This window comes from Leptopilina boulardi, unplaced genomic scaffold (assembly GCF_019393585.1).
Source record: "Leptopilina boulardi isolate dan_hultmark-lab unplaced genomic scaffold, ZJU_Lbou_2.1 LbouV2_78, whole genome shotgun sequence".
NCBI lineage: Eukaryota > Metazoa > Arthropoda > Insecta > Hymenoptera > Figitidae > Leptopilina > Leptopilina boulardi.
In genome coordinates this window covers 553,422-579,855 of record NW_026138025.1, presented here as the reverse complement: position 1 = coordinate 579,855, position 26,434 = coordinate 553,422, and the positions used below count along the sequence as shown (strand labels likewise).

Here is a 26,434-nt window from a genome sequence, read left to right as displayed (position 1 = left end):
TCATTTATACTTTTATATAACAAATTTTTAATTTTTAAAAATCTTCAGTTTATTTAAATTGCTTTTTCAAATCTTTTAAAATATTTATTAACATTGTTAATCTTTGCCCCGTTACTTTTTTAGATTTAAAATTTGATTTTACTAAAATATTAATTAATTTATTTAATTTTCCTTTAATTAATGAAGCAATTTTTTCAACTTTAATTCCAAAATTTATATATGAATTTTTATTAATTTTATCATTAATATTTAATTTTGTTGTATCACAATGTGAAGGTAATTGTGAAATTTTATGAATAATTTGTGTGAGTTCCATTTTGTTTTTTGTTAGTAAAACATTAATTTCATTAACATTCTCAATGTTCAATGATTCATTAAATCTTTCAAGTCCATAAATCACATGTATTATTGAATTAGTCATTAAATGTGAATGAAATTTTAAATCAGATGCATTGCAAATTAATTGATTATAAAAATTTAAACTAATTACACTAAACATTTCAGTGATATTTTTCGCAGTAATGGCAATTTTTATTAATCCATCTTCAATCTGTAACAAAAAATGAAACAAAAATTTTAATATATTTTTTGAAAACATAAATGAAACATAAAATGTAAAATATATATTAGTAACAAAATTTAATTGGGTTTTTACTTACGGAAGTAGCTGCTGTTGTTGTTGTTGCTGCTTCAGTTTCGTTTGATTTTTTTGTTTCATTTAATTTTTCTGATTTATTTTCTGTAAAAGTTGCTGCTGTTGTTTCTGTTAATGATGCTTTTGTTACTATTGGTGTTGTTGTTTCTTCTTCTGGTAAAATTGTTGTTTTAATTTTTGTTTCCTCTGAATTTTTAGTTACATCATCTGTTAAAATTGATGATTTTGTTTCTGATTCAATTATTGGTTTTTCTTCCTTAGTTGTCAGTTCTGTTTCATTTAGTTTTTCTCCTTCATTTTCCATTGTTTCTATTACTTTTGATGTTGTTTTATTATCATCATCTTTAAAAATTGTTGATTTTGTAACTGTTTCATCTAAACTGCCATTTAAAACTGTTGAATTTTGTTCAAATTTATACGTTTCAAATTTTGCCTTTAATGCATTTAAAGTATTTAACGATATTTGTAGATTATTCCTTGCTTCTATTTTAAAATTAAAATCTTTTATTCTTAAAAAATGAATAGATTGTTTTAAATTATTTTCAATAAATGAAATCATTTTTTGAGCTTTATTTCTAAAATTTATTATTAAATTGTCATTAATTTCATCATTAATATGTAATTTTGTTGTATCACAATTTAAAGGTAATTGAGAAATTTTATGATTAATTCCTTTGAGTTCCATTTTGTTCTTTATTAGAAAAACATTAATTTCATTAACGTTCTCAATGTCCAAAGATTCATTAAATATTTCAAGACTATGAATCAAATGTGTCATTGAATTAGTGAACATTAAAGTTGAATCAGATTTAAAATCATAATTGCAAATTAATTGATCACAAAAATTTAAACTAATTACAAGAAACTTTTGAACGATATAATACGTAGTGGAGGCAATTTCTATTAATCCATCTTCAATCTGTAATAAAAATGAAACAAAAATTTTAATACGTTAGTGGTTATATTTTTTGTTTAAAAATTATCAATAAAATTATTATTTTTCATGTGAAAACAAAATTTAATTCCAACAGTAGAAAAATTTAATTGGGTTTTTACTTACTGAAGTAACTACTGTTGTTTCTTCTGTTTCGTCTGATATTTCTGTTTCATTTAAATTTTCTGATTTATTTTCTGTCAAAGTTGATGCTGTTGTTTCTGTTAATGATGCTTTTGTTACTATCGGTGTTGTTGTTCCTTCTTCTGGCAAAATTGTTGATTTTGCTTCAAATTTTTCAAAAAATTTTGAGTCTTCATCTGTTAAAGTTGTGTTGTCTATTTCTAATTTATCTAAATATTCAGTTTCATCATTTATTGAAATTGATGCATCTGTTTCTTCTAATCCTGTTCGATTTTCCTCCGTCAAATTTATTAATTTTGTTTCTAATTCACTTTTTTTTGTTACATAAATTTCATTCATGTGAAGAATTAAATCATTTAAAAAATCTGGCATATATTTTAAAATATTTTTCAACTTTTGTCTTGTATCTTTATAATTACTTTTTAAAATAAAATAAACATCGTCTACTGTATATCGTATTCCATGCATACAGTATTTTAATAAATTTCCTTTTCGTAAAACATTATTATTATAATCAATATTTTCCAAATTTTTTATATCACAATATATTTCTAAATCAATATATGTAGTACGAATTTCAAAATATTCCATATTCAATTTTCTTCTAAATATATCCTGTTCCTCAATATTTAATGATGAATAAATTGATTTATTTAGTATATTTACAGAATTTATCACATTATGTGTAGAATTTAATACCATATTGTAAATCAAATCAAATTTAGAATTATTACTGTTGTTGTATGTACAAACAAGATGATTATAAAATTTTTCATAAATTTTAAAGCCAGTATCGGTGATATATCTGAGAGTGCCAGTAATGTATATTAAAAAATTTTTTAACTATTTAAAAAAAAAAAAAGGAATATCAGTTATAAACGTTAAAATTTTTTTATTTTTAAATTTAAAATATGTTATATATCATACCTCAATGTTTTCATCTATTGATGTATCAACATTGCAATTATCATTATTATTATTACAACAGGATACGAAAACAATTGTCAAATTAATAGACAATAAAAATAGAAACAAACATTTATTCATTTTGATTCTACTTTTTTTTTTTCTAACACAAAAAAAAATTGTTATATTTTGAAAATTTTTTCTTGCATATGTATTTATACCCAATTAATTTAATTGCATCATCTTAATGACATTATTTCATCATTAATTTATACATTTAAATTTAGAACATATATTGTCTAATATTTAATGCAGATGGTTTCTATGTATTCATTACTAATATTTATTTGTGTCGTTTTGAAATAAATTTTTCTAATACACATATACACAAACATTTATATATATATATATATATATATATATATATATATATATTCTTATATATACATATATAAAACAAATAATTGGTTAAATTTTTGGAAAATTATCTTTTATAACGTTATTAATAGTTATTTTGATGACCTTAAAAGATAATTTTCCAAAAGTTTAAATAATTATAAGTTTACAAATTGCGTAGTAAAAAATATGTTATATTAAAAAAAAAATTTTTTTGTATCTTTTGTATTTGCATATGTAAATACTATAGAGAGAAAAAATGGAAAATTTAAAATTAATTCAAAAAAATTAATTCAAAAAAAATTTTTTTAATTTTAAAATTTTTTAAAAATTAATTTAATTTTAAATTTATTTATGAAATTATTATTATTATTATTATTATTATTATTATATATTAAGTAATATTTATGATATATTGTGCTAAATTCTTGTATAATACAAAAAAAATATTATAAAAAAATATTCAAAAATTGTTATTCATTAAAATTACAATTTTTTAAATTTAGCGCTATAATCTATCTTTTTTTTCGTTTCATATAGTTGGTACATTTGTTTTATTGCCAATTCAAAAGTTTACTAACCTAAAAATTCGACTAAATAATATGCGCATAGAAAAAAATTATCTTCATTTTGAGGTTTGGAATAAAAACAAATCTTTCTTCAAAATTGACAAGATTAACTATAACCTAAAAAATAATTATACTTTTTTAGATATAATATATATATATATATAAGTAAAATAATAATTAATTCTGTATTTTGAGGTTAGGAATTGGAAAAAATATATCGTTTTTTGTATTATTTGAGGTTAGGAATTGTAAAAAAAATTTTATCATCATTCGTAATTTGAGGTTAGAAATAGAAGAAAAATTTATAGTATTTAGAGGTTAGGAATTGAAAATTTAGAAATTTTAGAAATAAGAAAAAAAATTCACTGTATTTTGAGATTAGAAATTGAAAATAATTTACCTTTATTTGTAATTTGAGGTCTATAGAAATAGAAGAGAAAATTAACCGTCATTTGTATTTTATTGAGATTAGAAATTTGGAAAAAAAAAATTTACCACGTTAATTGTATAATTTAAGGTTAGAAAAATAAAACCATAGTTTCAAAATATATATATATATATATATATATATATATATATATATATATATATATGTATATAAATCGAAAATAAATACACAACTCAAAAAAAAAGAAGTATTTGTAACCATGAGAAAAAGAAATGAAACTTGAGAATTGTATGTTTCACATTGTGGCGAATAATTGAGAAAATGAGAAAAGAAAAGACAAACGGTTTGCAGAAAATATATATATATACTCGTATATATATATAAATACAAGTCGGGAGTCGGTAAAACCAGACAGAAATCATTTCGCCGAGGCTATATGTATATGAAACCGGTTTTTCGTCCAGTCTCTCGCTCTTTTCGCACAGTTGATCAGCGAATCGCGGCCATCTTTATATTTTGTATACGTATATATATATTTTTTTTTCAGCTTCGCTATTGCCGCTTAAAACACCATACCTTTTATGATTAATTGTCCTCTACATGTGTGTATGTGTGTGTGTGTGTGTGTGAGTGTGATTTCTTCTCCCATAGATTCACAATCAGCAACACAAACTGGATACAATTTTAAAACCATAGATGGCGCCCCAAACAAATCTCGAGGCCATTTTTCCTTCCTTTCTTTCTTCTAATTAATTTTGTATACTCATGGAAAAACGTTCTTCTCATTCTTGTTTTTCATATTTCTCTCTTCTTCTTCTTCTTCTTCATTCTTTCAGCTCATTAACACGGAAAAAATTAACTTTTTTCAACAAAATAAAAGTTTTTTGATAATTTTTTTTTTCAAATAATTTTTATTATTATTTAAATATTTTTTTGGTAAAAGAATTTTTTTTTAGTTTAAATTTCAGTTACATTACATTTAGATACAATAATAATGATTACAATACTTTTTGTTACAATACTTTTTGTTACAATCCTTTTTGTTACAATCCTTTTTGTTACAATACTTTTTGTTACAATACTTTTTGTTACAATACTTTTTGTTACAATACTTTTTGTTACAATACTTTTTGTTACAATACTTTTTGTTACAATACTTTTTGTTACAATACTTTTTATTACAATACTTTTTGTTACAATACTTTTTGTTACAATACTTTTTGTTACAATACTTTTTGTTACAATACTTTTTGTTACAATACTTTTTGTTACAATACTTTTTGTTACAATATTGTTTTGTGTTAAGTAAAAATATTATAAAAAGTATTGCAACTAAAAGTATTGTAAGTAAAAGTACTGCAACTAAAAGAATTGTATTTACTTTTAAAAATATTGTAACAAAAAGTATTGTTACTAAAACTAAAAGTAACAAAAAAGTATTTTAAAAAAGACGAATTGTATAACTAAAAGTAATTAAATTAAATGTATTGTAACTAAAACCAACAAAAAGTATCATAACTAGATGTAAAATATAACAAAAAGTTTTTTTTACTTACGATATTTTAACATACAATAAATTTTGTTTAAATTATTTACAATACTTTTTATTATATTTTTATTTATAACAAAAAAGTATTGCAACAGAAAGTATCGTAACTAAAAGTAAGTAAAAAGTATTATAACAAGAAATAATATAACAAAAAGTATTGCTAGAAAAAATTATTGACACTAATTATAAAAAGTATTTTAACTAAAAATATTATATGGAAAAGTATTGTATTTTTTTCGGTTAAAAAAATTTTTTCAATTAGTGTCAATACTTTTATGTTAAAACACTTTTAGTTATATTACTTCTAGTTATAATACTTTTCGTTAGTATCAATTTCAATAGTTTTTGTTTCAATACATTTGAATACAATACTTTTTGTTACAATACTTTTAGTTGTAATAAATTCTGTTAAAATACTTTTCGTTACTTTTAGTTTTAGTAACAATACTTGTAGTTAAAATTACTTTTAGTTTCAATACTTTTTGTTACAATAATTGTAGTTAAAATTACTTTTAGTTTCAATACTTTTTGTTACAATACTTTTAGTTACAATAATTTGTGTTAAAATAGTTTTCGTTACTTTTAGTTTTAGTAACAATACTTGTAGTTACATATTACTTTTAGTCACAATACATTTAGTTATAATACTTATTATTAAAATACTTTTTGCTTCTTTTAGTTTTGGTTAAAATACTTTTAGTTATAATAAATTCTGTTAAAATACTTTTCGTTACATATTACTTTTAGTCACAATACATTTAGTTATAATACTTTTTATTAAAATACTTTTTGCTTCTTTTAGTTTTGGTTAAGATACTTTTAGTTATAATAAATTCTGTTAAAATACTTTTCGTTACATATTACTTTTAGTCACAATACATTTAGTTATAATACTTTTTATTAAAATACTTTTAGCTTCTTTTAGTTTTGGTTAAAATACTTTTAGTTATAATAAATTCTGTTAAAATACTTTTCGTTACTTTTAGTTTTAGTAACAATACTTGTAGTTAAAATTACTTTTAGTTTCAATACTTTTTGTTACAATAATTGTAGTTAAAATTACTTTTAGTTTCAATACTTTTTGTTACAATAATTGTAGTTAAAATTACTTTTAGTTTCAATACTTTTTGTTACAATACTTTTAGTTACAATAATTTGTGTTAAAATACTTTTCGTTACTTTTAGTTTTAGTAACAATACTTGTAGTTACATATTACTTTTAGTCACAATACATTTAGTTATAATACTTTTTATTAAAATACTTTTTGCTTCTTTTAGTTTTGGTTAAAATACTTTTAGTTATAATAAATTCTGTTAAAATACTTTTCGTTACATATTACTTTTAGTCACAATACATTTAGTTATAATACTTTTTATTAAAATACTTTTAGCTTCTTTTAGTTTTGGTTAAAATACTTTTAGTTATAATAAATTCTGTTAAAATACTTTTCGTTACTTTTAGTTTTAGTAACGATACTTGTAGTTACATATTACTTTTAGTCCCAATACATCTAGTTATAACACTTTTTATTAAAATACTTTTTGCTTCTTTTAGTTTTGGTTAAGATACTTTTAGTTATAATAAATTCTGTTAAAATACTTTTCGTTACATATTACTTTTAGTCACAATACATTTAGTTATAATACTTTTTATTAAAATACTTTTAGCTTCTTTTAGTTTTGGTTAAAATACTTTTAGTTATAATAAATTCTGTTAAAATACTTTTCGTTACTTTTAGTTTTAGTAACAATACTTGTAGTTAAAATTACTTTTAGTTTCAATACTTTTTGTTACAATAATTGTAGTTAAAATTACTTTTAGTTTCAATACTTTTTGTTACAATAATTGTAGTTAAAATTACTTTTAGTTTCAATACTTTTTGTTACAATACTTTTAGTTACAATAATTTGTGTTAAAATACTTTTCGTTACTTTTAGTTTTAGTAACAATACTTGTAGTTACATATTACTTTTAGTCACAATACATTTAGTTATAATACTTTTTATTAAAATACTTTTTGCATCTTTTAGTTTTGGTTAAAATACTTTTAGTTATAATAAATTCTGTTAAAATACTTTTCGTTACTTTTAGTTTTAGTAACAATACTTGTAGTTAAAATTACTTTAAGTTTCAATACTTTTTGTTACAAAACTTGTAGTTAAAATTACTTTTAGTTTCAATACTTTTCGTTACTATTAGTTTTAGTAACAATACTTGTAGTTAAAATTACTTTTAGTTTCAATACTTTTCGTTACTTTTAGTTTTAGTTAAAATTACTTTTAGTTTCAATACTTTTCGTTACTTTTAGTTTTAGTAACAATACTTGTAGTTAAAATTACTTTTAGTTTCAATACTTTTTGTTACAATACTTGTAGTTAAAATTACTTTTAGTTTCAATACTTTTTGTTACAATACTGGTAGTTAAAATTACTTTTAGTTTCAATACTTTTCGTTACTTTTAGTTTTAGTAACAATACTTGTAGTTAAAATTACTTTTAGTTTCAATACTTTTCGTTACTTTTAGTTTTAGTAACAATACTTGTAGTTAAAATTTTATTTAGTTTCAATACTTTTTGTTACAATACTTGTAGTTAAAATTACTTTTAGTTTCAATACTTTTTGTTACAATAATTTTAGTTACAATAATTTGTGTTAAAATACTTTTCGTTACTTTTAGTTTTACTAACAATACATTTAGTTTTAATACTTTTTATTTAAAAAATTTTTGCTTCTTTTAGTTTTAGTTAAAATACTTTTTGCTTCTTTTAGTTTTAGTTAAAATACTTTTAGTTACATTAATTTTAGTTACAATACTTTTAGTTAAATTACTTAGGGTAACTTTTTGTTACAAAAAAATAATAATAATAATAATAATAGTAATAATAATTAAAAAAGTAATAAAAAAACAAAAAAAATAATAAAAAATAAAAATTTGTAATAAAATAATGAAAAATAAATAAAATACAAGTTTTAAATAAATAAATAAAATTGCATAGTTCTATGGAGGAGTATAAAGAGTCCTCCTCCTCCTCGTCTTTGGGGAGCCCTTCACCTGTTGCCATGCATTTTCTCTCTTTGTCTCTTTCTATCTCTCTCTCTCTCTGTCTATCTCTCCCTTCTTCTACACTCAACTTTCTTTACTTTATTTCCCTTCTTTATTTTTTCTTTCTTCCTTTTCCTTCTTCCTTTCTGTCTTGCAGTTGCCAACTCGTTTATGCTTCCATCCTGCTTTTTGCCATGGCTCGACTCCTACCCCAATCCCATATTATAACCATGCCTTCTGCCATTTCCTATCGTCGTTCTCTCCCTCTAAACCATCCTCTCCCCCCAAATCCCTCTTCCTTCATGCAATCCCTATATCTTTTTGAAAAGAAGTTTCAGACTGTCGTGAATTCTCATAGGGATACGATCACGTGACAAGATCGCGAGTGTTAAGAAGAAATTTTTTTTTGCAAAAAAAAACTCACCCACCCTTGAAAAAAAAAAATTCATTCAAAAAAAAAAAAAAAAAACTTTGGAACAAGGATTTATTATCAACAATTGATTAAAAAAGAAAAAAAAATTTTTTTTTTTTTCAACAAAAAGGTATGAATAATTTATTGTACTAGTTATATAATTTTTTTTTTTTAGTAAAAATAATTAAAAAAAATTTTTTTTTACTTTATTTAAAAATAATTTTGTACTATTTACCAGTAATTCAAGACAAATAAAATATAATAATAATAATAATAATAATAATAATAATAATAATAATAAAATAATAATAATTTAAAATAATAAATTTAATTATTAATTTAAAATTTTTTGTTTTAAAATTAATAAATTATTTTTTTTTTTTTTATAAAAATACATAGGCTGATATTTATTTCTTTTTGTAATTATTTAAAAATTTTAGTTATTTTTATAAACAAAACAATTTCAAATAGAAAAATATTAAATTAAAATAAGAAAAAAATTTGTAATATTAAATTGAAATTATCTTAAATAATTTTTATTAATTAATAATTACTAATTTTATCAATAAATAAATAAATTTTTATTATTATTATTAATATATAAATAAATTAATTTTTTATTCCATTATTCAATATTAAAGAAATAATAATCAAAAAAAATTTGAAACGTTAATAAAAATTGGTTATAATGTTTAAAGAGAGAAAAAAAAACTTGATTTCAATGATATTTGAGAATTGATTGAAAAACAAATTTTCCTTGACTGTCTTGATACTTGAAACCTTTTGCAAAATATTCAATGTCGAGGCAAAGTGATAGTGAAAGTAACGACCTTGAAAAGTTATCTTTACATTCTTCCAAGGTGTGTATTCTGAAGGAAATTTTAACCCACAATCATGACCTGCAATAACTTCTAAATTCGAATCCTTTTGCCCTTCATTTCAAATAAATTGCAAATAAATTTTTTTTTCTATAATATTATTTTAAAATTATACAATTTATTTATTTATTTATTTAATTTTAAATAATATTATAATGCAATTTAATTTATTTTCATTATATTAATTAATATCAAATTAAGTTAATTATAATATTTAATTAAAATTAATTTCATTATATTAATTTTTTTTTCTTTAATTGATTTTAATTTTTTTTTTATTGCATTACAATTATTTTTATTACATTAATTAATTTCAATTACTTTCATTAAATTAATTAATTTTTTTTTTTAAATTCCTGTAAAACATTTTTTTTTTTTCTATTCATTGATGTGTGTAGGGTTGCATTTTCAAAGTATTAGCGCCTGTGAAACTTCTTTTCTTAAAATTAAAATTACACATTGTATAATAGGTTGCATTTTTTTTCGACTGCTACTCTATGATGTAAGTAGGGTTGCATTATCCAAATGTAATTTTTTTTTTATTCAATGGTGTAGGGTTGCATTTTTCTAATTTTAAATTTTTATCTATACAATAGTGTAAGTAGGGTGGCATTTTTTTTTCTATTTCAATATGTAAGTAGGGTTGCATTTTTTTCTCTATTCCATGGTGTAAGTAGGGTTGCATTTTTTTTTTGTTCTATTTCGTAGTGTAAGTAGGGTTGCATTTCTTTGACAGTAACTTTTTTTCTTATCTATTTCATAGTGTAAGTCGGGTTGCATTTTTTCTATTTTGTCAATGTAAATCGGGTTGCATTTTCTTCTATATTGTCGTGTAAGAAGGATTGCATTTTTCCAACTACAAATTTTCTACTCCAATTTTACGGTGTCAAAAGGGTTGCATTTTCTCTTCTATTTCGTGGTGTAAGTAGGGTTGCATTTTTTTTTCTATTTCGCAGTGTAAGTCGGGTTGCATTTTCTTCTATTTTGTCGTGTAAGAAGGGTTGCATTTTTTTCTATTACGAATTTTTTTTTTCTATTTTGTCGTGTAAGTCGGGTTGCATTTTTTCTATTTCGCAGTGTAAGAAGGGTTGCATTTTTTTTTTCTTTTGCAATTTACAATATTTTTATAATTCTTACACCCTGTATAAAATTCGCATCGAAAAAAAAGGGGGGAGAGGGAACTGTGAGTGTGTGCACACTGCAAAACTTCTTCTTCTTCTTCTTCTTCTTTAAGCTACACTAGCAGACGTACCTGCCACAGCAAAGTCCCAGACTCCGGTCAAGGTCGTACGTTGTTTAACGTTCGTGGTTTTTTTTTTTTTTTTCCCTTTTTTTTCGTACTTTTCATGCTTCTCTACCCGGTGACTCGTGAGCGAATGTACCAATGCACCACACACTATATAGCAGAAAAGGGGTATCAAGAGACGGATGCCTTCAGCATTCTTATGCATTTCTCAGGCCAGCCAACTTGAACGGCTAACATTTAATCGCACCGAACCATCTTTCTTCTTTCCTTCCACAAACCCCTCCTCCCTCACCTCCTCCTCCCCCCTCAAAAGCCCCCTCGATGAATTTATTAAACTCCCTTTCTTTTTCCCTTACTCCCCACCCCCTCAATCCCACCCCCTCCATAACTGCCACATATCATTCTTTTCTTAATATTTTTCTGCCCTAATTATATTCATTAAGAAATAAAAAAAAAATTACTTTTCAGTTTAATTAAAATTCATTATTATTTTATTCAATTTTTATTTTAAATTGCAAAAATATATTTTTTTTTTTTTTAATTTAATGGTTAAAAAAAAATGATAAAAGTAGAAAAATTTTGGAAAAAAAATTAAGAAACATTTTTAACTTAAAAAAAAAATCTAATTTTTTTTTTTATGTAGCTTTTCGTTCCCCTCAAGAAACACACAGACAAGATTTTATATATATATATACATTCCGGCTTGTTCGTCGAATCCAAGACAAAAAAGATTAATGAATCAACCCGAGCTTCTCGAGGCTCCTTGTAAACTACATTCTGAGGACGTATAAAATGCCACACGATCGGTTTCTCCTCCAAATAATATACCCAGTGACAAAAGTTTTTCTTTATCATTTTAAAAAAAAATTGTTTTTTTTGTTTTTTTTTGCAAAAAAAAGGAAGTTTTTTTTCTACATAAATCGGTAAATGTAATTGATATATTTTTTTTTTTATCTGTTTATATATAAAAAATCATAACATCGATATTTTTGATTAAAAATCGTTATATCAATATATAAACGATGTAAAAAATTTTATTACGATTTATAATTGATTTAAAATTTATATAAAATCGATATATCGTTAAATAATCGCATCAAAACCGATATAAAATCGATAAATTGTTATATAATCGATGAAAAACGATAAATCGATATAAAATCGATATAAAATTTATATTTCGATTTATAATTGATTTAAAATTTTATTTAAAATCAATATATTGATATATCTAATTGCAGCAAAACCGATATAAAATCGATAACTCGATATATAATCGATGAAAAACGATAAATCGATATATGAAATCGATATCTAATCTATAATATCTTTGTGTAATCGATATTTTCACAATATATCTACATATAATTAATCAATATAAAATCGATATTTAATCAATATAATCGAAATATAATCGAAATTCTCGTTTTCTCTTTATAATCGATATATAAATAATATTTTTGTGTATAATAGATATAAAATCGATATATATCGAAATATAATCGAAAATCTCGTTTTCTCTTTATAATCGATATATAAATAATATTTTTTTGTATAATAGATATAAAATCGATATATATCGAAAAATAATCGATAGTTATTATTATTATTATTTTGTATTAATTAAAAATTAAATTTTTAATATATTAGTGAAAATAATTTTTGTTAAAAAATAAAAAATTATTATTTATAGCAAAAAGAAAAAAATTTATTTTTAAAATATGTATTTCTATGTATGTGTCTGTGTGTGTGTGTGTGTATGGGAAAATGAAATTTCCGCTTGAGGCTTTCCTGCGCGCCTTTTGATCGGTGTCTTGTTGCAGAACTGGATGTTGGTTGGCTTAACCTTGAATGAAAGGACGAAAGGGTAAAATGCTCCGATTCTCGTCAGGAATTCGCGAAGATCGTTTCAAGTCAAAGCATTAAGAAAAGCAAAGATTCTACAAATAAATAGTTGCACAAAAGAAAAAGATACGTATATTGCTATAAGCAATGAAGAAAATAAATTTTTAAAAATAATAATAATTATTATTATTATTTTTAATGGAAAATAATTTTTGGGTTATGTATATTATTATTAATATTAATTATAATAACTATTATTAATATTATTATTATCAGTTTTTTGTTATTATTATTATTATTAATATTACACTATTCATTGTTGCAGATGGCGCCAAAAAAAGAGCGAAAATTTAAAAAAATGAATTTACATTTTTCAGAAATTTTTCAGCTTCTTTTTTTCAGTTAGCGGTATAAATAAAGAAGAAATTGATATATATATACTATATATATAGATATACTAAAGTATTATATACATAATGTGGAAATTGCATCAAAGTTTGGTAACTCCACCACCGTTGGCGAAAAATTCAACAGCCAATGGGGTAAGAGTTTCCTTCCGCTGTTGCAAAATACAACATTTGCCAAAAAAATAAAACAAAACAAAAAGAACTCAATAACTATATGATATTTTGTCATTATATACAACCTTTAATGATAAATTTGTATCTATTAAGAAAACAAAAAAAAAAAAAAATAGAAAAAATATAAGAAATTAACAAAAAAAAAATAAAACCTATTTAGATATTATAATTATTTGTATTATTATTATAATTATTATAAAATAGAATTTATCCAAATTAGTCGATAAAAAAAAAATGAAAACAAAAATGTTTCTTTAGATTCAAATTGATTTTTTAATATTTTTTTTTTTTTTTGTACTAGAATTAAAACGAGGCGCCTCTAACGGTTTAAACAAGAACACAAATAGCCAGCGCGCAAAAAAAATTACAGGAAACTGTAATAAAAAAAAAATGTTATCGACAGTAGATAAGAATAAAATACATCTATAGTCACAAAAATTTTATCATAGATGTCACTGTAATTGCAATTTTGAAATTAAAATAACTATGAAAAAAATTTGTTTTACATATATAATTATAATATATTTTGTTATTTACATTATATTTACGTTATTATTTATTAAATATTTAATTTTTTCTAGATAACAAAGTTGAAGGGAAAAAAAAAAAATTTTTTTTTGAAAATAAAATTCGTATTTCTATATAAATAATACTATAAATTTGTCTGCGGAAAATTATGTAGGAAATGCCTAAAGGTTTTTATAGTCCCTGAGGGACGGAAGAAGAAATCTTTGGAATGTTATATATATATATATATATATATATATATATGTGTGTATATATGTATATGTATGTATATATAGAGACTTTAAATTAACACATACGTTAAGTCATTTAACTGCTCGAGTTATAATTATGAGGAACATTATCAAAATCGTGTGTTACACACAAAGGACCATCAGTCACATTGCAGCTTAAGTTCTATTCTCAAGAGATGTGTGTGCATGTGTGTTTTATCTCTTCATCCACTTCTATAAGCTCCCTTTACCTTTCCGTCAAGTTTTAACGACTTACTACATACACTAACTATATATATATATATATATATATATATATATATATATATATATAAATTTCACAAATACTTAAAAAATATATTTTTTTTATAAATACGTAACGTATGATTAATATATTCTAAAAATCATTAGTTAGAAATTTTATTTTATGGAATTTCATTTGTCATAATTATTTTTGAGCCGAATTTTTATTTGTTCGAATTATAGTATTTTTGCAGAATTTTCATCAAAACGATTCTTTCTAAATTACAAAATTTTTATATAACCGAAAATTCACTTCGCAGAATTTTTATTTGTCAGAATTTTTCTTTGCTCGAATTTTCATTCAACATATATATAATAGGGCATTTTAAAGAATTTTTATTGGCTAGAATTTTATTGCACAGAATTTTCACTTTGTTCGAATTATTATTATGATTGAATTTCCATAAAAACCGATTTTTCTACAGAAATTTTAACCGAAAAATTATTTAACAGAATTTCTAATTGATTTGAATTTTCATTTGTCCGAAATTGCAAATGACCGAAAAATCGATTTTGGCGCGATTTTTAAATTATCAGCCAATCAAAAAATTATCCATAAAATTGTGATTTGATAATTTAAAAATCGTGCCAAAATCGATTTTTCAGTCATTTGCAATTTCGGACAAATGAAAATACTATCAATTAAAAATTGGGTTAAATAATTTTTCGGTTAAGTTAAAAATTCTGTAGAAAATTTGATTTTTATGGAAATTATATCGAATAATAATAATTCGAAAAAAGTGAAAATTCATCTGAAAGAATAAAATCAAAAATTCTATGAAATGAAATTCTAACCAATAAAAATTCTTTAAAATGGCATATTATGTTAAATGAAAATTCGAGTAAATAAAAATTCTGACAAATAAAAATTCGAACAAAATAAAAATTCTGTGAAGTGAATTATGTAAAAAATGTTAATTGAAAAAATGGAAATTATTTTAAAAATAATTTCTAATAAAATTCTAATTTAAAAAAAAACAAAGAAAAAAATTTGCCATAATACATATAGAAGGTGTTTTACGAAATAGTTCAAGTAGAAAAATGGAAAAGTGATAGAGAGGGGGGAGGGGTTGGTGGTAATGGAGGATCTCAAGTATAAAAGGATAATCATAAATTATTATTTGCTATACAAAAGTAAAAGCTGCAGAAAAAACAAAAAAATGATAAGACTATCATCGTATGGAGAATATTGCTTGTAATCATGGATAAAACAGAAACGTTTATACCATTTAAGAGTTATAAAGAAAAATAATTTCCATTTTAGAAAAAAAAAAAAAAAAAAAATAGAAATATTAAAAAAAATCACTTTTCTTAAAAAAACAATTTTTTTTATTATTTTCTATTTTATTATAAATCACGCAACAATTTTTATGAAAGAAAAAAAAGAATGATTTTTTTTTTATCTATTCTCAATAAGAGAATTTCTCGAATAATGAAAACTAATTTGTATTAAATACATATATGTATATAAAAGAACGGCAAATAACCGGAACGAAATTTTCTATTCACTTCTGTCAGTTAATTAAAAATAATTTCCAATGAGTTCTTAACAAAAATAATAATGACATTTTTAACCGCAATATCTCAAGTAATTAACAAACCAAGTTCTTACAAAAAAAAAAAAAAAAATAAGCATAATTGACATTTTTAATACAGAGACAGTAATTTTTAAGTAAAAAAAAAATCGATAATTGAAATGTAAATTAAAAAAATTTTTTTGTCACATTTTAAATAAGTAATACAAAAAAAAATATATATATATACATATATATTGTCACGTCAGTATCGTGTGTAGAAAATTTCATGAGACCAACTGAAACCGTTTTACGACTCTTTAAATTTCCGTCGTCTCGAGATACCAGTCATCAAAATAAAACGAAGTCTTTCTAAACAATTCAACCTGCCGGCACCAACGTGGCGTCGACCGAGTATATAAAATTGATAAAAGATTTTATGAATTTAGTGCAAAAAAAATAAATTTTAATTAAAAAATTTTTCAATAACAATAACAATAACAATAACAATAACAATAACAATAACAACAACAAAAATAACAAGAATAACAATAACTGAAATTATTACAATAAAAATAATGACAACAATAGCAATAACAATAACAAAAGTTTTTACAGTAACAATAATAACAATAATAGGATTAATAATAACAAAAGTAATTTCAATAACAATAACAAAAGTTACTTTCCCTATACAGTAAAAATAATATAAATAACGATAGCAAAATTGATATTAAACAACAAACAACAACAATAAAAATAATAATAAAAATAAGAAAAATAACAATAAAAACAACAAAAACTAAAGTTATTACAATAAAAATAACGACAACAATATCAAAAACAATAACAAAAGTTGTTAGAATAACAATAACATTAACAGTATTAACAATAACAAAAGTTGTTAGAATAACAATAGCATTAATGGTATTAATAAAATAACAAAAATAATCCCAATACAAAAAGAGAGCAATAAAAATAACAAAACTAATACTAATAACAATAACAATAGCAACATAAATAACAATAAGAAAAATAACAATATTGTAACAAATATTACAACAAAAATATCAAAAATAGAAATTACAATAGAAACAACAACAACAGCAAAAATTAACAAAAACAAAAGCAATAGCAAATAATTTAATTATGTAAAAAGAAATATTATTAATATTATTATTATGTGTCACTCTAATGGTTTATATATAAAATTAATAAAATAAAAATAAAATAATTATGTAAATAAAAAAAACATATATATATATATATGAAAAGTCATTTTTCTTTACTCGAATAACCTCGGGAATTTTCGTCACAACTTCGGAATCGCGTCACTTGGCGGGTTCTTCTTCAATCTTGCGGCGCGTTTTAGTCAGTTTATACTCGGTACCTCTCGCATGTCGGATTCCCGGAATTTGTTAATTTCAACAAAAAAAAAAATAAAAAAAATATATAAAAAAAACGTGAAATTAATTTTTAATAAAATGTATGAGAAAAAAAATTAATTACCCAAATATTTTGCATTTATTTATTAATATAGGTATACTTTTAAAAAAAAATATATATATATTTTCCCCTCTTCTATAAATTCACATGTGAATAATAATAATAAAAAAAAAAAAAAAACAGTGTGTGAAAATTAACAAATTTTTGGTGATAAAAATTAATAAATATAAAAAAAAAATTATTACCAACTGTTAAGAAAAAAAATAATTTATTTATAAAGGAAAAAAAAAATTATAGAATATCCCCAAAAAATGAGTTACAAAATTTTTTTTTTTTATTTAAAAAGCATTAAAATAGCGAAAATTTTTTTAATTAATTTTTTTGACAAGAATTTAAAAAAAAAAAATTAGAGTTAACATACGATAATGAGATATAAAAAATTCACGAGAAAATTCTAATATATTTTTTTTTTTTTTGTTTTTTGCTTTTCATTTTGTTCCCATAAAGTGAAATGCTTTTATGTGTCGAAAGTTGGAAAAAACTTAATACAGATCTGTGCAAATATAAGAAAAAGAGAGAGAGAGAGAAAGAGAGAAATAGAGATTGAGAGTGAGGGTGAAATTTTCGATTCTATGTCAACTTTACCTAAGAGAAACTAAACTGTCAAGAACTGAATCAGAAACTTTGTCAACTCGTTGGGAAAATTCTCGTCGTATTATACATATAATATATATATATATAGTAACTGGGAAATCGCTTTTCTCCAAAATGTGTTTATTCAATTGTTCTTTTTTTCCCCTTTTCTTCCATCTATTCTGTTAAATTCAAATCGTACCGGAGAAATTTCAATATTTAGTTTAGAGAAATATATATCAAAGGATCAATTTCATTTTTTTCAAAAATTATTTACATTTAATTTAAAAAAAAAAAAAAAAATTACAACAATAGCAAAAAAGCAATAAATGAACTAAAAAAAAAACAATAGGTAAAATAAAAACAAGAGTAAAAACCAAATTAAATTAACAACAAAATAAAATTAGCAATAAAAACAAAAAAAATTAAAAATAAAAGCAGATCGAAAAACAAAATCAATTGTAAAAATTTTTGTATAACAATAACAAAACATTAAAAAATAATTTGTTAGGCAACAACAACAATAAAAATTATAACAAGAAGGACAAAACACTTTAAATTGAAATAAATAATAAATTTTTCAACAAAAAAAAAAAACAATAATAAATAACTATAAATTTCGACATTAATAACAATAACTTTTGCAACAAAATTTTTTATTTTTGCAACAAAAACTTTTGTAACAAAAACAAAAGGAACAAACTTAACAACAATAATATTAATATTAACAATAAAACACTATAAATTGCAAAAAAGCAACAATAAATTTTGTAACAAAAATAACAGGAAAAAATTAATAACAATAACTTTTATAACAAAAACAAAAACTTTAGTAACAATACTGTAATTTGTAAAAATATTAACAATAACTTTTACAATAAAAAACAAAAGGAAAAGCATTAACAAAAATAAAAAAAAAAACTGTAAATTGTAAAAAATCGTTACAATAATAATTGCAATAAAAACTAAAGCATTCCAACAAGAACAATTAAAAAAGCATAAACAATAAAAATAAATGCAGTTAAGCGCATTAGAAATGTAAAAAAAAATATATAAATCAAAGAAAACAAAAATTTCAAAATTAAATTACTATTGATAAAAAAAAAAAAAAGAAAAGAGATTAAAAAAAAAAATTTGAATAAAAAAAAAAAATGAAGAAAATCGAAAAAATTAAAATTTGATGCTTTTAATGTGAAAGAAGCGCGCCTCTAGGATTTGATTAAATCTGCGCTATAGGTAATTTAGTTTCTCTGTATTTTATCGAATTAACTTCAATAGAATAAACGCCCAGTGAATTACATCCGCTAATAACGTTTATTTCTCTTTGCAAAGTACGAATGCCTGTTCCTCATTTTTTTTTCTTTCCTACTTTCAAAACTTTTCCGCTTACTTTAACTTCACCCTCCGTCTTATCTTAAGTATTATTCTCTGCCACGCATGAATTTTTAAAAGTCATATATATATATATATATATATATATATATTTATTTATTTGATTTTATTATTTATATTATTATTATATATTTATTTACTATTTTTTAAAATTATTATATTTACTTATCATTTTTTTTATTTATTATATAAACAAAAAAATAAAAATAAAATTGAAAAAAAATATTTTTTTGCCACTTATCGTTATTTTGACTGTGTATTAGACGTCAGAAACGAAAAATTTCAAGATACCACACGGCCAATTGGCATTCAGCCTATTCTGTAATCCGGAAATGTGCAAAGTTCAGATGAAAAAAAATCCATGAAAAAAAATTGAATTAGACAATAGGCGTATTTTTTAAAATAGAATTCATATATATATATATATATATATTTACATGATGATACACATGTTGTTCACAAAATATGAATACAAAATTTTATATATATATATATACTTAAATAAATTTTTTTTATAATTATTAATATTAAATTTTCTGAATAAAAAATACATCAATTAATTAAAAATTTATTATTATTATTATTATTATTATTATTATTATAATTAATTAATTATTCATTAATAATTAAAATTTTTAATTAAACAAATTAGATTTTTTAAAAAAAATATTGAGAATAGAAATTTTTTTTGAATATGAAAAATATTTTATTTAAGAACAGATCAAAGTCGATGCGATTTTCCCATTGAAGCTCTATATATATATATATATGTATTTAAAAATGTTGTATCGATTTTGATCTATTCTTTAATTAATAAATTAAAATGTTAATAATAATTATAAATAGAAACCAAATTTAATTTCCAAAATTTATTGTATGATTTTTGAAAAATTTTATTTATTATATTTTCTATATAAAATAAAAAAATAAAATAATAATAATAATAATAAAAAATAGAAAATTAAAAAAATTAAATTTAAAAAAAAAATCCCACTTCTTGAATTGAATATTTTTATTTTCAAAAAAAAAAAAAACTTTTGTTTTATAATCTTTTTTTTTCCTGGCGTAAAAGTATGAGAAAATTTGCCCCTGAGCAATACAATAGAGTATCATTGTGTTTTTTTTTTTTTATTTTACTGTAGAATTTATAGATTTGTAGGTTCAAAAATAAACCAGCAAACGTTTTCTCTTGTCTAAATATATTATATATATATATTTTTTTTTTCAATATAAACGTAATGTGATTTCACGAAGTTTTTGTATTTCTCTCTCTCTCTTTCTTTTTCTCTCTATAAAATTAAAATCTTATCTCATTGTAAAAATATTTAAACTTTAATAGTTCCTTTTCTTTATTATTTATTCTAATAAAAATTATTTTAATTAAATTAATTTTTGTAAATAATAATTTTTTTTCTCGTACTTATTTTCAAAAAAAATTCTTTTACATGGCCTTAAACAATAATTAAAATTTGTTAGAATTAAAATTTTTTTTTAAATAAATTTTTATTTATTTAAAAAAAAATTAAAAATAAATTAATTTTTACTTATATATTTAAAAAAAAATTAAAAATAAATTAATTTTTATTTATTTAAAAAAAAATTAAAAATAAATTAATTTTTATTTATTTAAAAAAAAATTAAAAATAAATTAATTTTTATTTATTTTTTGTTCTCTAATTAGCAAAAAAAAAAAAATCTTTTTCTAATGTTAAATTTCTATTTTTTTCTCCTGTTTTTCTTTCTACTTTGAATAATATAATCAATTTAAAAAGAAAATGAAAAAATTATGAAAAACAAAGTTAAAGGTAAAGTGAAAACATTTCTTCAAAAATTTCTCAATGAGTTTATTCTTTGTTTTTCGTTTATTTTTTCTTTCTTTTTCGAGAAATATAAGAAGTATAAAAGCGAATACAAGGCGCAAATATTAATTTAGTTTTTCTGCGTTTGTAAATTTGTCCTGCTTTATGCAAATTATTATTTTTCCATGAAACGAAACTCGTTTCAGCTTTTAGCTAAGTTTGAATAAAAAAAAAAAAAAAAGTCGAGAGAGAGAGAGAGAGAGAAAATTTGTGCGCTTTATGACGAAAACCAACGTGGAGGGTGTGTAGAATTTTTAATAACAAAAAAAATTTATATATATATGCATATAATAAAAAGCTGAATATTTGCTAAAAATAATCAAAGGAAGAAAAATGTTGTAAAAATAATTTAATATATTTAGTTCTATTGAGAAAAATTAATTTATATTTTCATTGAAAAAAAAAATTTTCTATATAATTAAATGATAAAAATTTATAATAAAAATTTAAATAAAAAAATTATTTAATTTATTAAACATTTTTGTAAACTTTTAAATTAATTAATAAAAAGTTGAATTTATTAAAAATTTTTGTAAAAATTTTTAATTAAATAATAAAAAAATTAATTTATTACTTAAAAATTTTTGTAAAATTTTTAATTAAATAATAAAAAATTTAACTAAAAAAATTTTATTTATTACTTAAAAATTTTTCTAAACTTTTTCATTAATTATATTTAAAATTATTTAGTAAAATTATTTAATTAATTAATGTAATATTTAATGAACGTATTTAATTAATTACACGTATTTAAATAATGTTAGTAAAATATTTAATAAATTTTTAACTTTTGTCTATTTCAAAAATTATAAAATAAAGAAATAAATTCCCTTTTCTTTTTTTGAGTGAAAAAAAAAATCTCAAAGCCTAGATTTAAGAATAAAAGAAGATTGAATATAATCAAGCGATTTTCCAAGTATATATATATATATATATAAGACGATTCTCATCCCCTTTTTTAAAAGTTTGATCCAACTATGATGATGATGATGATGATGATGAAAACTTGGCAAAGAAAACTAATTAATCCCTTAAGGGAATGAATTATTCACAGTAAGGCCAAAATAAACGATTCGAAATTTTCTCAATCTTTTTCTTTTTTTTTTGAATTTTTATTAGCCGAAAAAAATAGAATGAGATAGATTTTCAGAGATAAAAAGAAGAATAAAATGAAATGAAAGAATCACCATGAATGGACAATTATTATAATTTTACATTCGCTCTGTGTTAAAAAAAAAAATAGAATAGAATAAAATAAAATAAAGTGGAAATAAAAAAAAATGACGCTCACGGAAACTGAGATGAGAGACGTTATTCGATTTTTCATCATTTACTCCAGTGTGCCAATAAGTGAACGAAAAAGAAACTCGATACGGGATTAAAATTTATGTTTTTTTTTTTTTTGCAAAACTTAGAAAAAAATTAATAAAATAAAAAAGTTAATTAAAAAAAAAAAAATTAAAAATAAACAAAATGGAATTTTACAACTTTACGAATGAAACAATGCCACCGGATGATGATGCTGATCTGGGAATTCCATGGGCTGAATATGGACCAGTTTTATTCATCTATACACTAACTTTTATGCTTGGATTTATTGGTAAGTGGTTTGTTTTTTTTTATTTTTACTTTTCATTTTTTAATTTTCTTCTTTTAACTTTTAACAAGTTTTGAATTTATTTTCTTTTTTCAATAATTGTCAAGGAAAATTCAAATTTAGTGATGAAAAAATACCAGCTTAAAAGCAGGTTTTATATTTTTTAAAAATAACATCAAATTTAGATTCAGCAACCCCTAAAAACCCCTCGAGTAACAAGTTTTAACCGAATTTGGAAAAAAAAAATTTTTTAATCTAAGTCGCCATATTAGATCCGCCATTTTGAATTTTGTAAATTTTACATCAAATTCGTAATCAGCGACATCAAAAACCACCCGAGTAACAAATATCAAAGGAATCGCAGCACTTTTTTCAAATTCGTCCGCCATATTGGATCCGCCAATTTGAATTTTGTAAATCTGAGGTCAAATTCGTATTCAGCGACCTCAAAAACCCCTGAGTAACAATTTTTAATCGAATTTCGAAAATTTTTAAAAATACAAGTCGCCATTTGGATCCGCCATTTTGAATTTTTTAAATCTGAGGTCAAATTCGTAATCAGCGACCTCAAAAACCCCCCGAGTAACAATCTTCAAAGGAATCCGAGCATTTTTTCAAATTCGTCCGCCATATTTGATCCGCCATTTTGAATTTTGTAAATCTGAGGTCAAATTCGTAATCAGCGACCTCAAAAACCCCCGAGTAACAAATATCAAAGGAATCCGAGCACTTTTTTCAAATTCGTCCTCCATATTGGATCCGCCATTTTGAAATTTGTAAATCTAAGGTCATATTCGTATTCAGCGACCTCAAAAACCCCTGAGTAACAATTTTTAATCGAATTTCGAAAAATTTTTAAAACACAAGTCGCCATTTTGGATCCGCCATTTTGAATTTTTTAAATCTGAGGTCAAATTCGTAATCAGCGACCTCAAAAACCCCCGAGTAACAAATATCAAACGAATCCGAGCACTTTTTTCAAATTCGTCCGCCATATTGGATCTGCCATTTTGAATTTTGTAAATCTGAGGTCAAATTCGTATTCAGCGACCTCAAAAACCCCCCATTTAACAATTTTTAATCGAATTTCGAAAATTTTTAAAAACACAAGTCGCCATTTTGGATCCGCCACTTTGTATTTTTTTAAAAACCTCAGGTCAAATTCGTAATCAGCGATCTCAAAAACCCCCGATTAACAAGTTTCATGTGATTTCCACCTATTTTTCTCTAATTCGTCCGCCATTTAAAATTTTTTGTAATTCTGACATTAAATTCGTAATCAGCGTCCTCGAAAACCCCCCGGAACAAGTTTCAAGTAAATCTGACAAAGTTTTGAAAAAAAATTCCGCCACATTGGAGCCGCCATTTTGAATTTTGTAAATATGACATAAAATTCAAACATTCAGCAAATTCAAAAAAGCAACGTGTAACAAAGTTTAAGGCAAATTTGAAAAAATATTCATAAGAATCATTAAAATTTTTTTTAAATTGTCCTATTTCTCTTGAAATTTGTTACAAAATTTAAAATGGTGGATTCAATATGGCGGAAGGAATTTTGCAAAAAGTGCTCGGTTTCCTTTGAAACTTGTTACTCGGGAGGTTTTTGAGGTCGCTTAATTCGAATTTGACCTCAGATTTTAAAAATTCAATATGGCGACTTAGATTTTTAAAAATTTTCGAAATTCGGTTAAAAGTTGTTTCTCAGGGGTTTTTGAGGTCGCTGAATACGAATTTGACCTCAGATTTACAAAATTCAAAATGGCGGTACCAATATGGTGACAAAAATGTTTCAAAATTGTCTCGAATCGCTTCAAATTTGTTACTCGGGGGTTTTTGAGGTCGCTGATTACGAATTTGACATCAGATTTTTAAAAATTCAAAATGGCGATACCAATATGGTGACAAAAATCTTCCAAAATTGTCTCGAATCGCTTCAAATTTGTTACTCGGGGGTTTTTGAGGTCGCTGATTACGAATTTGACCTCAGATTTAAAAAATTCAAAATGGCGGATTCAAAATGTCAACTTAGATTTTTAAAAATTTTCGAAATTTGGTCAAAAATTGTTACTCAGGGGTTTTTGAGGTCGCTGAATACGAATTTGACCTCAGATTTACAAAATTCAAAATGGCGGTACCAATATGGTGACAAAAATGTTTCAAAATTGTCTCGAATCGCTTCAAATTTGTTACTCGGGGGTTTTTGAGGTCGCTGATTACGAATTTGACCTCAGATTTTAAAAATTCAAAATGGCGGATTCAAAATGTCGACTTAGATTTTAAAAAATTTTCGAAATTTGGTCAAAAATTGTTACTCAGGGGTTTTTGAGGTCGCTGAAACTGAATTTGATGTAAAATTTACAAAATTCAAAATGGCGGATCCAATATGGCTACTTAGATTTGTAAAATTTTTTCCAAATTTGGTTAAAAATTTTTTACTTGTGAGGTTTTAGGGATCGCTGAATTCGAATTTGACCTCAGAATTACAAAATTCATAATGTAGGATCCAATATAGGGATATAACTTTTTTTTTTAATTTATTATAATTATCTAAAAAAAAAATTTCGCGAGATTTTTTTTAGATTGTTTCAATATAGAAAACAGTTTCAACTGTGTCAAGAGTTAGCTCATTTTTTTTAGTCTTATTTTTGTAAATTTGCTAATGAATTTTGCGTTGAAATTATTTTTTTATTTGACATTTAAGGAATTTAGTGATCCACCCTCTCAACATTAAAACTTCCATCATCATCGTACTCCTACTCCTAGTTGTCGTCGTTGTCGTCGTCGACGAGCCGTTTAAAACGTTTCGAGTATGTGGATACAAACGAAAATCGATAAGCGCTATTTATGCTTTAGAGAATAATACATATGCAACTGAAGCAGAGAATTTAGGAGCATACTTGCATTGTACCAATAAATTCATTAGGAGGGAGGGGTCAGCGAGCGAGCGAGAGAGATAGAGAGAGAGAGAAAAAAAATACAGTTGGACTTGGAAAAAGTGAATATTGCATGAACTAGTTAAATTTTTTTTTTTTTTAATTTTCAAATTTAAATTTAATTAATTTAGAAAAATGATTAAATTTTTTCCACTGTGTTGAATTTAAATGAAAAATATAATTTAAAATTGTAAAAATGTATTTCTCTTTTTTTCGGATGATTTTGTGTTATTGAATTTTTGGCTAAAATCAATTGGATCTCTAAATTCGTTTAAATTCGTTTCGTTTATTTTGTTTTACAGAAAATCTATTTGTCTTTTTTTTTTTTTTTTTATCTCAATTTACATATGGTTTTAGAAAAAAAATCATTTTATCAAATTTCAATTTATTTCTATTTGAAATTACATTTTATTTTTATTCGAATTCAAAAATTGCCCAAATTTCTATCTGAAATCAATTTGACTTATTGTAGT

At 22.5% G+C, this 26,434-nt stretch overlaps 2 protein-coding genes across 8 annotated transcripts in view; one reads left to right on the top strand and one right to left on the bottom strand.

Annotated features, from left to right (window-relative positions):
- On the bottom strand, positions 1-2,826 carry LOC127290656 (uncharacterized). Its single transcript, XM_051319387.1, has 4 exons — positions 2,661-2,826; positions 1,716-2,576; positions 660-1,574; positions 1-550 (listed from the first exon to the last, which is right to left on the bottom strand). Exons 1-4 carry the CDS (start codon positions 2,778-2,780, stop codon positions 50-52), a joined length of 2,397 nt encoding a protein of 798 aa, XP_051175344.1. The 5' UTR covers positions 2,781-2,826; the 3' UTR covers positions 1-49.
- A 14,637-nt stretch (positions 2,827-17,463) lies between these two features.
- LOC127290658 (QRFP-like peptide receptor) overlaps positions 17,464-26,434 on the top strand; it is a 58,984-nt gene continuing 50,013 nt past the window's right edge. For 2 of the 7 annotated variants that reach the window (XM_051319397.1, XM_051319390.1), the window contains exons 1-2: positions 17,464-17,641; positions 22,574-23,031. In XM_051319397.1, the coding sequence (XP_051175354.1) occupies positions 22,905-23,031 (127 nt within the window). In that variant the 5' untranslated portion in view covers positions 17,464-17,641; positions 22,574-22,904. Of the gene's footprint in view, positions 17,642-22,550; positions 23,032-26,434 lie in introns of all 7 variants that reach the window. The other 5 variants (XM_051319393.1, XM_051319391.1, XM_051319394.1 and 2 more) reach the window with 5 other exon arrangements.